The 14,195-nt window shown below is 47.9% G+C and overlaps 1 protein-coding gene across 1 annotated transcript; it reads left to right on the forward strand.

The window, feature by feature from the left end:
• The first annotated feature begins 402 nt into the window (after nucleotides 1-402).
• On the forward strand, nucleotides 403-13,839 carry LOC108791653 (engulfment and cell motility protein 3-like). Its single transcript, XM_018562194.1, has 7 exons — nucleotides 403-501; nucleotides 1,430-1,470; nucleotides 2,087-2,159; nucleotides 2,986-3,036; nucleotides 6,675-6,844; nucleotides 11,418-11,517; nucleotides 13,684-13,839. The coding sequence occupies exons 1-7, from the start codon at nucleotides 424-426 to the stop codon at nucleotides 13,837-13,839; spliced, it is 669 nt and encodes a 222-aa protein (XP_018417696.1). The 5' UTR covers nucleotides 403-423.
• The last annotated feature ends 356 nt before the right edge of the window (nucleotides 13,840-14,195 follow it).

Consider the following 14,195-nt stretch of genomic DNA (forward strand, 5'->3'; position numbering starts at 1 on the left):
ACACAATGGAAGGATCTCAGGCGTGGAATTCCTCGGGGCTGCGGCAGCCGGGAAAAGAGGAGATTCATGTTTCCGGGCCCCTGATATATATTATCCGACACACATGGAGGGGCCCCAATGGTGCCCATAGACCCTCCATGGCGGGAAGATTGTAGAGACAGGTCCACTTGTAGGGAATCCCCATTACCCCGGAGATCTGAGAACATGTAACACGCATCCTTCCATGACACACACACAGAGCATTGCATGCAGACTTGAATACAGTGAGTTCAGCTCGGCATGCGTTGTGGGGCAATAACTAAGAGGGGCTTCTACTCCCTTTATGTGATGGAGCTGCAGCCAGGCATGTAGCATTGCAGGGCAGCCTATCTCTCTGACTGACACCCTATAATGACCTTCTCCTGTAGACATATCTGGGCCGACATGGAACCCCCCAAAAATATTGTCAAGATTGCCGTGCAGATGATGGGCGCATACCCGCAGCTGATTGAGCTCAATCAGGTAAAATCTATAACTTCAATGCCCAACAGGATTGGGAGACCATGTGACAGGCAGGGGCTCTAACACAATGCTTTCCTATTGCAGAGCAAACCTCTGTCTGCAGTGCTGAAGGACGTGTGCGACGCGTGAGTCATATTCTACATACACACAACACGCATGACACCCATTGCAGCAGATCCTATTCATCGGTTTCCCTCCTTCATACAGATACAACTCATGTTCTATCATACTAACGGTTATGGTTACATACTGACAACACGGCACAGCCAGATATGTATACCGACACCATGCCAAATGTACCGAACAATAGACTCACCTGAACCATGGCTGGTAAATGTCCGGCGTTTGGTCTGAACCATGGCTGGTAAATGTCCGGCGTTTGGTCTGAACCATGGCTGGTAAATGTCCGGCGTTTGGTCTGAACCATGGCTGGTAAATGTCCGGCGTTTGGTCTGAACCATGGCTGGTAAATGTCCGGCGTTTGGTCTGAACCATGGCTGGTAAATGTCCGGCGTTTGGTCTGAACCATGGCTGGTAAATGTCCGGCGTTTGGTCTGAACCATGGCTGGTAAATGTCCAAGAGCATTGCATGCAGACTTGAATACAGTGAGTTCAGCTCGGCATGCGTTGTGGGGCAATAACTAAGAGGGGCTTCTACTCCCTTTATGTGATGGAGCTGCAGCCAGGCATGTAGCATTGCAGGGCAGCCTATCTCTCTGACTGACACCCTATAATGACCTTCTCCTGTAGACATATCTGGGCCGACATGGAACCCCCCAAAAATATTGTCAAGATTGCCGTGCAGATGATGGGCGCATACCCGCAGCTGATTGAGCTCAATCAGGTAAAATCTATAACTTCAATGCCCAACAGGATTGGGAGACCATGTGACAGGCAGGGGCTCTAACACAATGCTTTCCTATTGCAGAGCAAACCTCTGTCTGCAGTGCTGAAGGACGTGTGCGACGCGTGAGTCATATTCTACATACACACAACACGCATGACACCCATTGCAGCAGATCCTATTCATCGGTTTCCCTCCTTCATACAGATACAACTCATGTTCTATCATACTAACGGTTATGGTTACATACTGACAACACGGCACAGCCAGATATGTATACCGACACCATGCCAAATGTACCGAACAATAGACTCACCTGAACCATGGCTGGTAAATGTCCGGCGTTTGGTCTGAACCATGGCTGGTAAATGTCCGGCATTTGGTCTGAACCGTGGCTGGTAAATGTCCGGCATTTTGTCTGAACGATGGCCCGGCATTTGTTGGGTGATTGTTGGTAAGTGCCTGGCATTGGAAGTTTATGGAGTAACTTTGCCATGTCATGTTCAGTAGAGACTACAGACTTCTATAATGAGGAAGGTTTGGAAGCTCCGCCTCCCCATCTGTGATATTTCCTGTCTAGGTGACACCTCAGAACACGTTTCCTCTCTGGACACACACAACTTCGAACTCTTCCACACACTGACCAGAAAATATTGGCTGCAGTTGAGGGGGTACAGAAAGAGCTGTAGTGGATTATTATGGGATGTAGAAAGTCTTATAACGTCTCTGTGTGGTCTTTAGGTGGAATATCAGTAATTCAGAACAGTATGCCCTTCAGTATGTGGATGGACATCAGGCATACATCACTGAGCTGGTGAGTAATTGGCGGCACATCCTGTAACTCTGGTGATTTATCTGTTCTCGGTATCATGATCCAGCCTATTCCTAGTCACACAGAAGTGGGAAAGGCCTTGTAACCAGGGCCGGATTTATTCCCCGAGGCCGGGCCTTGGTTGGCCTTGTAACCAGGGCTGGATTTATTCCCCGAGGCCGGGCCTTGGTTGGCCTTGTAACCAGGGCCGGATTTACTCTCTCTACTCCCCGAGGCCGGGCCTTGGTTGGCCTTGTAACCAGGGCCGGATTTACTCTCTCTACTCCCCGAGGCCGGGCCTTGGTTGGCCTTGTAACCAGGGCCGGATTTATTCCCCGAGGCCGGGCCTTGGTTGGCCTTGTAACCAGGGCCGGATTTACTCTCTCTACTCCCCGAGGCCGGGCCTTGGTTGGCCTTGTAACCAGGGCCAGATTTACTCTCTCTACTCCTCGAGGCCGGGCCTTGGTTGGCCTTGTAACCAGGGCCAGATTTACTTTCTCTACTCCCCGAGGCCGGGCCTTGGTTGGCCTTGTAACCAGGGCCGGATTTATTCCCCGAGGCCGATCCTTGGTTGGCCTTGTAACCAGGGCCGGATTTATTCCCCGAGGCCGATCCTTGGTTGGCCTTGTAACCAGGGCCGGATTTATTCCCCGAGGCCGATCCTTGGTTGGCCTTGTAACCACTTTTTCACTCCTGTCTTCGGTCTTCACAGATCACAATATGGCAGCCAGCTTCATCTATTAAAGTTATAGCCATCATGAAGCTGATCAGATGTAAATTGATATTTTATTGTGTTCATGAATGATCCTATTTTCATTTTCACTTCTAGAATAGAATGGAAATAAAGAACGGCAGCATCCTGAAACTGACCACATCCCCGGTGAGTTCCTTAGGAGGAGCAAAGTCAGACATTGTCCTGAGGGTGATGGTGACCCAGATGTGTGCAGTATTGGGGACAGTTGTGGCTTTATGTCACCGGCTTTGATAAGTGGCCTTGAGTCCATCGGTGCAGCTGCTGATCATTGGTGACTGCAGGACAAGTGACAGGTAAAGGTTTTCTGTGGCAGACTGTCCGAGTATCCCTAAAGGAAATCTATCCCAAAACAAAATATTTGAGTGAGAGGGCTGAAATGGAAGCAGCTATTCTCTTTCCAGGGTCATATTCTAATCCCGGGGTCATATTCTCTTTCCAGGGTCATATTCTAATCCCGGGGTCATATTCTCTTTCCAGGGTCATATTCTAATCCCGGGGTCATATTCTCTTTCCAGGGTCATATTCTAATCCCGGGGTCATATTCTCTTTCCAGGGTCATATTCTAATCCCGGGGTCATATTCTCTTTCCAGGGTCATATTCTAATCCCGGGGTCATATTCTCTTTCCAGGGTCATATTCTAATCCCGGGGTCATATTCTCTTTCCAGGGTCATATTCTAATCCCGGGGTCATATTCTCTTTCCAGGGTCATATTCTAATCCCGGGGTCATATTCTCTTTCCAGGGTCATATTCTAATCCCGGGGTCATATTCTCTTTCCAGGGTCATATTCTAATCCCGGGGTCATATTCTCTTTCCAGGGTCATATTCTAATCCCGGGGTCATATTCTCTTTCCAGGGTCATATTCTAATCCCGGGGTCATATTCTCTTTCCAGGGTCATATTCTAATCCCGGGGTCATATTCTCTTTCCAGGGTCATATTCTAATCCCGGGGTCATATTCTCTTTCCAGGGTCATATTCTAATCCCGGGGTCATATTCTCTTTCCAGGGTCATATTCTAATCCCGGGGTCATATTCTCTTTCCAGGGTCATATTCTAATCCCGGGGTCATATTCTCTTTCCAGGGTCATATTCTAATCCCGGGGTCATATTCTCTTTCCAGGGTCATATTCTAATCCCGGGGTCATATTCTCTTTCCAGGGTCATATTCTAATCCCGGGGTCATATTCTCTTTCCAGGGTCATATTCTAATCCCGGGGTCATATTCTCTTTCCAGGGTCATATTCTAATCCCGGGGTCATATTCTCTTTCCAGGGTCATATTCTAATCCCGGGGTCATATTCTCTTTCCAGGGTCATATTCTAATCCCGGGGTCATATTCTCTTTCCAGGGTCATATTCTAATCCCGGGGTCATATTCTCTTTCCAGGGTCATATTCTAATCCCGGGGTCATATTCTCTTTCCAGGGTCATATTCTAATCCCGGGGTCATATTCTCTTTCCAGGGTCATATTCTAATCCCGGGGTCATATTCTCTTTCCAGGGTCATATTCTAATCCCGGGGTCATATTCTCTTTCCAGGGTCATATTCTAATCCCGGGGTCATATTCTCTTTCCAGGGTCATATTCTAATCCCGGGGTCATATTCTCTTTCCAGGGTCATATTCTAATCCCGGGGTCATATTCTCTTTCCAGGGTCATATTCTAATCCCGGGGTCATATTCTCTTTCCAGGGTCATATTCTAATCCCGGGGTCATATTCTCTTTCCAGGGTCATATTCTAATCCCGGGGTCATATTCTCTTTCCAGGGTCATATTCTAATCCCGGGGTCATATTCTCTTTCCAGGGTCATATTCTAATCCCGGGGTCATATTCTCTTTCCAGGGTCATATTCTAATCCCGGGGTCATATTCTCTTTCCAGGGTCATATTCTAATCCCGGGGTCATATTCTCTTTCCAGGGTCATATTCTAATCCCGGGGTCATATTCTCTTTCCAGGGTCATATTCTAATCCCGGGGTCATATTCTCTTTCCAGGGTCATATTCTAATCCCGGGGTCATATTCTCTTTCCAGGGTCATATTCTAATCCCGGGGTCATATTCTCTTTCCAGGGTCATATTCTAATCCCGGGGTCATATTCTCTTTCCAGGGTCATATTCTAATCCCGGGGTCATATTCTCTTTCCAGGGTCATATTCTAATCCCGGGGTCATATTCTCTTTCCAGGGTCATATTCTAATCCCGGGGTCATATTCTAATTCCGGGGTCATATTCTCTTTCCGGGTCATATTCTAATCCCAGGGTCAAATTCTAATCCCAGGGTCATATTCTAATCCCGGGGTCATATTCTCTTTCCGGGGTCATATTCTAATTCCAGGGTCATATTCTAATTCCAGGGTCATATTCTAATTCCGGGGTCATATTCTAATTCCAGAGTAGCAAAGCTGACATTTTTCATCTTGTCTGAGTGACCTGAGTGCTCTTATAACATGGGCATCAACCCCGGCCTTCATGCTTTTTGAATTCATTTCCCTCACACTGTCAGAATCCAGGTAGTCCATGGGTTCCGCCACTTGGCTCTTTCTCAGTATAGCTCTGTACAAGCGGTCATATTCTGTTTCCGGGGTCATAGTCTAATCCCTGGGTCATATTCTCATCCCGGGGTCATATTCTAATCCCAGGGTCATATTCTAATCCCAGGGTCATATTCTAATCCCAGGGTCATATTCTAATCCCAGGGTCATATTCTCTTTCCAGGGTCATATTCTCTTTCCAGGGTCATATTCTAATCCCAGGGTCATATTCTAATCCCAGGGTCATATTCTCTTTCCGGGGTCATATTCTAATTCCAGGGTCATATTCTAATCCCGGGGTCATATTCTAATCCCGGGGTCATATTCTCTTTCCGGGGTCATATTCTAATCCCAGGGTCATATTCTAATCCCAGGGTCATATTCTAATCCCAGGGTCATATTCTAATCCCAGGGTCATATTCTCTTTCCGGGGTCATATTCTAATTCCGGGGTCATATTCTAATTCCGGGGTCATATTCTAATCCCGGGGTCATATTCTCTTTCCGGGGTCATATTCTAATCCCAGGGTCATATTCTAATCCCGGGGTCATATTCTAATTCCGGGGTCATATTCTAATTCCGGGGTCATATTCTAATTCCAGGGTCATATTCTAATTCCGGGGTCATATTCTAATTCCGGGGTCATATTCTAATTCCAGGGTAGCAAAGCTGACATTTTTCATCTTGTCTGAGTGACCTGAGTGCTCTTATAACATGGGCATCAACCCCGGCCTTCATGCTTTTTGAATTCATTTCCCTCACACTGTCAGAATCCAGGTAGTCCATGGGTAAGCAAAGCTGACATTTTTCATCTTGTCTGAGTGACCTGAGTGCTCTTATAACATGGGCATCAACCCCGGCCTTCATGCTTTTTGAATTCATTTCCCTCACACTGTCAGAATCCAGGTAGTCCATGGGTTCCGCCACTTGGCTCTTTCTCAGTATAGCTCTGTACAATGGGAGACAATAGCACTTAAAGATTGCCAGATCCATAAAACACTGGAGAGATGTCTGGAAAAGTCTCAATCAATGAATGCTGTACGTGTGATGTGGCCAGCGACACAATTATACTCCAAGAATGTCTTTTGTAGCTGATCCTGCGACAGGAACTGGGCTGGAGCACATTTCATCTCATTGTTAATCATTTCTAATACAAGGACGGTGGTTCATGTGAAATGGTCTGTCATAGTCCTGTCGTCCATTTATTCTTATTTTTTTCTCCCATAAAAGGACAAAGAAGCCGGCAGTCTGTGCAATGGCGTCCAGAGTCACAACCAGGATGTGAGATCAGAGTCTCTGAAGAAACTGGCTACCTTGTCCTGTGATGTCACATTTGCCCAGGAATTCATCAGCCGTGATGGACTCAGTATTCTGTCCAGGACGGTGGAAGAGCAGAAAGAGTAAGAGTCAATAAACACAAATTCTATATTTATTATGACATGTTTCATAGTCGCCGTCCTTGGTGCCATCGTACTGTTCTCTTGGTGCCTTTGGTGGCACTGGAAAGTAGAAGGTAGATCGAGCAGAAAATAGAGAGGATGTTACTAAACTGGAGACTCTGTTTTGGAAAAGGAAAGGATTGGCTGATGGTAATGTTCAGGAAATGTATGTCATGAGGGAAATCTAACATACTCCATGTACTAGCTTTCTGCATTGTACTGCCTAGTGTGTGATCAACTGGACTGTAGACTTTCTGAGCTCACAGGCAATCAACCTGAATAAATGAACCTTTTTCTGGGGATCTTTCTCCGTATCTCTAATCAGTTTAAATATTATAAATATGGATATGGTGGCTATTAACCGAAGTGGTAAGGTCCTTTGATGTTGGCCCAGGGCACTCTTGTAGATGGGGTGGACACTCTGGTAGTTCAATGGAGACTGTACAATATCGTGTACATGTTTCTGGTGTTGGCCTTTCACAACAATGATCCCAGTAGCGTCTTACTGGGACAATACATTGTTAGCCTTCTGATGTACATAGAGGCTGAGCTTGTCTTCATACCAAGAACCTCTCTTACAAGATCCTTTTCTCACTTTAAATTCTGAACACACAGTTAGGTCTGGAAATAATTGGACACTGACAGAATTTTCCTAATTCTTCCTCTGTACGCCACCGCAATGGATTTGAAATAAAACAACTGAAATGCAATTGAAGTGCAGACTTTCATCTTTGATTCAAGGAGTTGAGCAGAAATCTCATATGAAATGTTTAGGAATTCTAAATGATTTGCACCTTGTGGTGAACCCTCTGTATTTGCATTCTCTTCATGATAGACTTGGATAATGATATGCCGACCTCCTGGAGAGTGTTCTTCACTTGGCTGTATGTTGTGAACGGGTTTTTCTTTACTATGGAAAGGATCATTCACCACTGTTGTCTTCCATGGAGGTCCATGCCTTCTTGTGTTGAAGAGCTTACCAGTTTGTTTGTTTTTTCTCAGAATGTACCAAACTGGATTTGGCCACTCCTAATGTTCCCAATATCTCTCTGATGGATTTATTTTCTTTGCAGCCTGTTTCACTTGCACTGAGAGCTCCCCTAATTGCATGTTGTGGGTTCACAGCAACAGCTTCCAAATGCGAATGCCATGCCTAGAATCAACTCCAGACCTATTACCTGCTGAGCTGAAGGAATAGCCCACAACTGTCCATGAAACAGCTTTTGAGTTAATTGTCCAATTACTTTTGGTCCCTTGAAAAAGAGGGGGCTACATATTAAAGAACTATAATTCCTAAACCCTTCTTCCAATATGGATGTGTATACCCTCAACTTAAAGCTGAGAAAATGCACTTTAAGCCCATATCCCTAGGATGTGGAGTTTAAGGGCCAGCTACTGTTCACCAGAGCTCCAGATGGTGGAGATGGACATGGCTGCGTGCTGACCCCAGGTCACTATCCCCTGGTTCACCCAACTCAGCAGCCTACAAAGACTCAAAGTTCAGGATGCACTGCGGACACAGGTACAGGGACCAAATCAAAGGTTAGGGACAAGCCTAAGACTAGGACTTCCAGGGATGAGCCAAAGGTAGGAGCAGACTGTAGACAGGGATTTCCAAGGGCAAAGCGAAGCACAGAGCAGACTGTAGACAGTGATTTCCAAGGACAAGGCGAAGCACAGGGCAGACTGCAGACAGGGATATCCAAGGGCAAAGCACAGGGCAGACGACAGACAATGATTTCCAAGGACAAGGCGAAGTACAGAGCAGACTGTAGACAGGGTTTTCCAAGGACAAGGCGAAGCACAGGGCAGCCTGTAGACAGGGATATCCAAGGGCAAAGCAAAGCACAGGGCAGCCTGTAGACAGGGATTTCCAAGGGCAAAGCGAAGCACAGAGCAGACTGTAGACAGGGTTTTCCAAGGACAAGGCGAAGCACAGGGCACACTGCAGACAAGGATATCCAAGGGCAAAGCGAAGCACAGAGCAGACTGTAGACAGGGATTTCCAAGGACAAAGCGAAGCACAGAGCAGACTGTAGACAGGGATTTCCAAGGACAAAGCGAAGCACAGAGCAGACTGTAGACAGGGATTTCCAAGGACAAAGCGAAGCACAGAGCAGACTGCAGACAGGGATTTCCAAGGACAAGGCGAAGCACAGGGCAGACTGCAGACAGGGATTTCCAAGGACAAGGCGAAGCACAGGGCAGACTGCAGACAGGGATATCCAAGGACAAAGCAAAGCACAGGGCAGACTGCAGACAATGATTTCCAAGGACAAGGCGAAGTACAGGGCAGACTGCAGACAGGGATATCCAAGGACAAAGCGAAGCACAGAGCAGACTGTAGACAGGGATATCCAAGGGCAAAGCGAAGCACAGAGCAGACTGTAGACAGGGATTTCCAAGGACAAAGCGAAGCACAGGGCAGACTGCAGACAGGGATATCCAAGGACAAAGCGAAGCACAGAGCAGACTGTAGACAATGATATCCAAGGACAAAGCGAAGCACAGGGCAGACTGTAGACAGGGATATCCAAGGGCAAAGCGAAGCACAGAGCAGACTGTAGACAGGGATATCCAAGGGCAAAGCGAAGCACAGAGCAGACTGTAGACAGGGATTTCCAAGGACAAAGCGAAGCACAGAGCAGACTGTAGACAGGGATTTCCAAGGACAAAGCGAAGCACAGAGCAGACTGTAGACAGGGATTTCCAAGGACAAAGCGAAGCACAGGGCAGACTGCAGACAGGGATTTCCAAGGACAAGGCGAAGCACAGGGCAGACTGCAGACAGGGATTTCCAAGGACAAGGCGAAGCACAGGGCAGACTGCAGACAGGGATATCCAAGGACAAAGCAAAGCACAGGGCAGACTGCAGACAATGATTTCCAAGGACAAGGCGAAGTACAGGGCAGACTGCAGACAGGGATATCCAAGGACAAAGCGAAGCACAGAGCAGACTGTAGACAGGGATATCCAAGGGCAAAGCGAAGCACAGAGCAGACTGTAGACAGGGATTTCCAAGGACAAAGCGAAGCACAGGGCAGACTGTAGACAGGGATATCCAAGGACAAAGCGAAGCACAGGGCAGACTGTAGACAGGGATATCCAAGGACAAAGCGAAGCACAGGGCAGACTGTAGACAGGGATATCCAAGGACAAAGCGAAGCACAGGGCAGACTGTAGACAGGGATATCCAAGGACAAAGCGAAGCACAGGGCAGACTGTAGACAGGGATATCCAAGGACAAAGCGAAGCACAGGGCAGACTGTAGACAGGGATATCCAAGGACAAAGCGAAGCACAGGGCAGACTGTAGACAGGGATATCCAAGGACAAAGCGAAGCACAGGGCAGACTGTAGACAGGGATATCCAAGGACAAAGCGAAGCACAGGGCAGACTGTAGACAGGGATATCCAAGGACAAAGCGAAGCACAGGGCAGACTGTAGACAGGGATATCCAAGGACAAAGCGAAGCACAGGGCAGACTGTAGACAGGGATATCCAAGGACAAAGCGAAGCACAGGGCAGACTGTAGACAGGGTTTCCAAGGACAAAGCGAAGCACAGAGCAGACTGTAGACAGGGATTTCCAAGGACAAAGCGAAGCACAGAGCAGACTGTAGACAGGGATTTCCAAGGACAAAGCGAAGCACAGGGCAGACTGCAGACAGGGATATCCAAGGACAAAGCAAAGCACAGGGCAGACGGCAGACAATGATTTCCAAGGACAAGGCGAAGTACAGGGCAGACTATAGCTAGGATTTCCAAGGACAATCCAGAGTTTAGTACACAGGTAAACTATAGGAAATTCAGCTTCAACAGCAAACAGGAGGTTAGGGTTAGGAAACCAACAAAGAGGGTCCGGCTTAGGGTTAGTGTGTAGACACGTTGCTCAAACCAAGCGCAACAAGTGAGGCTTTGTACTTTTAATGGGGTTGTCCAGAGTGGATTGGCAGGAAGACAAGCAGCTCAGGCAGAAGGTAAAACCCGGTGCCGGATCATAACACAGGGAAGTGTGACACCTGGAAAGCTTTGCACATTGTAACTGCCACTGGAATCAGACTTTGCAGCACGCATCTTTTTGTAAGGAATTGTCCACATACAGAATGCCTGTCCTACGGGAATCAGAAGCCGTCCAGGGGTGACAGTGAAAAGTGGAATTCAGTTTTACTTAGTGTAAAATCCTTCCTGAGTTTGCTGGGAGCATCGGCTCCACCCTGGTTGGATTTCTGGTAATAGTGGTGACTGCTCATACACTATAAACTAATGAAACCATGAACCCTTCTTGGTATTTTCTATGAGGATTTCTAATACTACAAGTGCTCTATATAAAGGCTCTTCACCAATTTTACTGGTTTGCAGAAAGATGAATGTAATTAAAGACCAGCTTCTGAATGAATAGCAATAATCGAGGTAAATATGTGATTACGCCTCTCGAATCAATAGTTGGCTAGAACCCGGCAATGTATAAAGTGGGACGCACCCGGCAGGAAAATGTCTTCCGTCTTGAACCTTATCCTCCTTTCTCCCCACAGGCCTGGAGAGGTAATGTGTCACACTCTGAAAGCCATTGCTGAGCTGATGGAACATGGCTTTGTGTCCTGGGAAACATTCAGCACAACCTTCATTCACAAGGTGAGCAGAAGGAGGCCTCGCACAGAAAGTCATATGACAAGGGTGAATCTGGTATTCAGGGTTTACATATCTGTTGCTGCTGTGCTGTGAACTGATCTGAACAGAAGGGTGATGGGGTTCACACAGTGGAATGACTCGGAGGAGTGACACCCACCCCTCCCAATCCTTTCTCCTCCTGTCCTAGTAGGTACTGTTGGAGCTAATGCTGGGCTCTCCTATAAGATAGACCAGCAAGCATTGCATACACATTGAAACATGGAACCAATCTGTATTCAATAGTTACTTGTTCAAATCCTTTCCCTACATACTGTAAGTCCTTTTCTTTCTTGTCCATTGAGGGACATTGGAAGTTATTCACCTTCAGGTTATACTGCCGGACACTGGGAAACATAAAACTGCCCCGGCTCTCTAGTCTCACTTGTGACGGACCTCCGTACTCAGGATGAGTATGTCCGCCGCTGTCTTCTTCCTTGCTGAGGAGATATTGGAACCTGAAGATCTGTAGCTCCCAGTTTACACTAACACCTCGTTCACACCGGAACGTTTTGTAGCGGGTTCTACGCTGGACGAACGCTCTACAAAACGCTCAAACATCTAAATTCCATTGTATTCAATGGTCTCGTTCCCACCTCGGCGTATTTCCGCCCGTCCCTAACGCGCTACAAAACGGCCCGCGCCTGGAAAGGTCCAGGTACTACTTTGGCCCGTTTTGTTGCGTGTTTTCCATTGGGATACAGCCAAGTAGCCTTCGGAATCGCGCGACGGTCGCGTGACTTTTTTACCGCGAATCGCAATACGCCTAGGTGTGAACGAGGGCTTACTGAGTGGGCCAGTCAGGCCAAGCACTGGGAGCTACGTGAATTACTTAGGTCACTGGGTCCCATTATTCCCCATTGATGTGGAAAGGTTTACATTGTGGAACTTACCATTGACATCATCTGCTGGGTGGAGTGCTGCGTAAGTGCACGCCACGCTTTTTTCTGCCATTCCCACTGCTGCGTCACGTGAAACCCTAACCCTAAGGTCTCGTTCACACCTAGGCGTATTGCATATGCGCGTCTGTCGCGCGTTTTTTTAATTGCGATTCGCGATAAAAAAAGTTGCGCGTTTCCGAAGGCTACTTGGCTGTATCCCAATGGAAATGCGCAACAAAGCGGCTGAAAGTAGTACCTGTACCTTTCCAGGCGCGGGCCGCTTTGTAGCGCGTTAGGGACGGGCGGAAATACGCCGAGGTGGGAACCAGACCATTGACTACAATGCGATTTATATGTTGGAGCGTTTCGTAGAGCGTTCGCCGTGCGTAGAACCCGCCACAAAACGTTCCGGTGTGAACGGGGGCTGAGGGCCTGTGTACCGCTCTGTTCTCACTGCAGGCTTCTGCCCTTCATCCAACTCTAGTTGTGACCAAATCATGTCTACATGTCAAAGATCAAATCCCGTGCTAATTGAATGTGTTCCCGCTTCCACCGTGTGGCCCCCTTTTAGTTGGACTGCATATGGACATCCCAAAGGTTAAAGTTCTGCTGTGTCCCTGAATGGATGAGAAAAAAACGGAATTGTTCTACTCGCTGTAAAATCCTGTTTTCTGGAGTCCGTTGAGGGACACAGATCCCTCCCCTCAGTGTTCATGCTCATAGTGCTGCTTAGCTACAACATGGAGACAGGTGTGGAGTATGAGGGGTTATCCTGGGCTGGCACCGCTATATCCCCAATGTTAGACCTCCGGCGTGCATCACTGGACTCCAAAACTAGACGTTCCATGAGGCAGTCCCTGCGAGCACCCCCCACTACAAGGACATATCGGTAAGGAGAGCGACAAGGATAGTACTCATACTACAAGACTGACAGTCCCTGCGAGCACCCCCCACACACAGGCCTGACTCCCAGACACATGTAGAATGTTTAGATTCATTACAGCTGGAGTGCAGAGGTTGCCTACCCCAGACTCTGTCACCTGCTCAGTACTTTGCATGAATTGTTGCTGTAATATCCTAAGTCCTGGTTTTGCCGTGTAATAATAACGCGGCGCTTTGTGTGGTGCAGGTGGTGACATTAATAATAACGCAGCGCTTTGTGTGGTGCAGGTGGTGACATTAATAATAACGCAGCGCTTTGTGTTGTGCAGGTGGTGACATTAATAATAACGCGGCGCTTTGTGTGGTGCAGGTGGTGACATTCGTGAATATGAATCTGATGATGGTGGAGATTACGCAGCTGGCTCTGGACATCCTGGAGAGCGTATTGCAGAGTAACACCAAGCTCGGAGAGATGGTCACACAGGAAGTTCCTCTGGAGAGACTCTTTACCCTTTTCACGCTGTAAGTCAGATCAGGAAATGTACATAATACGGCGTGATAGAACAGGACTACAGGACGACAGGACTACAGGACGACAGGGCTACAGGGCTACAGGGCTACAGGGCTACAGGGCTACAGGGCTACAGGACTACAGGACTACAGGGCTACAGGGCTACAGGGCTACAGGGCTACAGGACTACAGGACTACAGGACTACAGGGCTACAGGGCTACAGGACGACAGGGCTACAGGACGACAGGACGACAGGGCTACAGGACTACAGGACTACAGGGCTACAGGACGACAGGACGACAGGACGACAGGGCTACAGGACGACAGGACTACAGGACGACAGGACGACAGGGCTACAGGACGACAGGGC

Source organism: Nanorana parkeri, unplaced genomic scaffold (assembly GCF_000935625.1).
Source record: "Nanorana parkeri isolate BGI_ZX_2015 unplaced genomic scaffold, ASM93562v1 scaffold565, whole genome shotgun sequence".
Lineage (NCBI taxonomy): Eukaryota > Metazoa > Chordata > Amphibia > Anura > Dicroglossidae > Nanorana > Nanorana parkeri.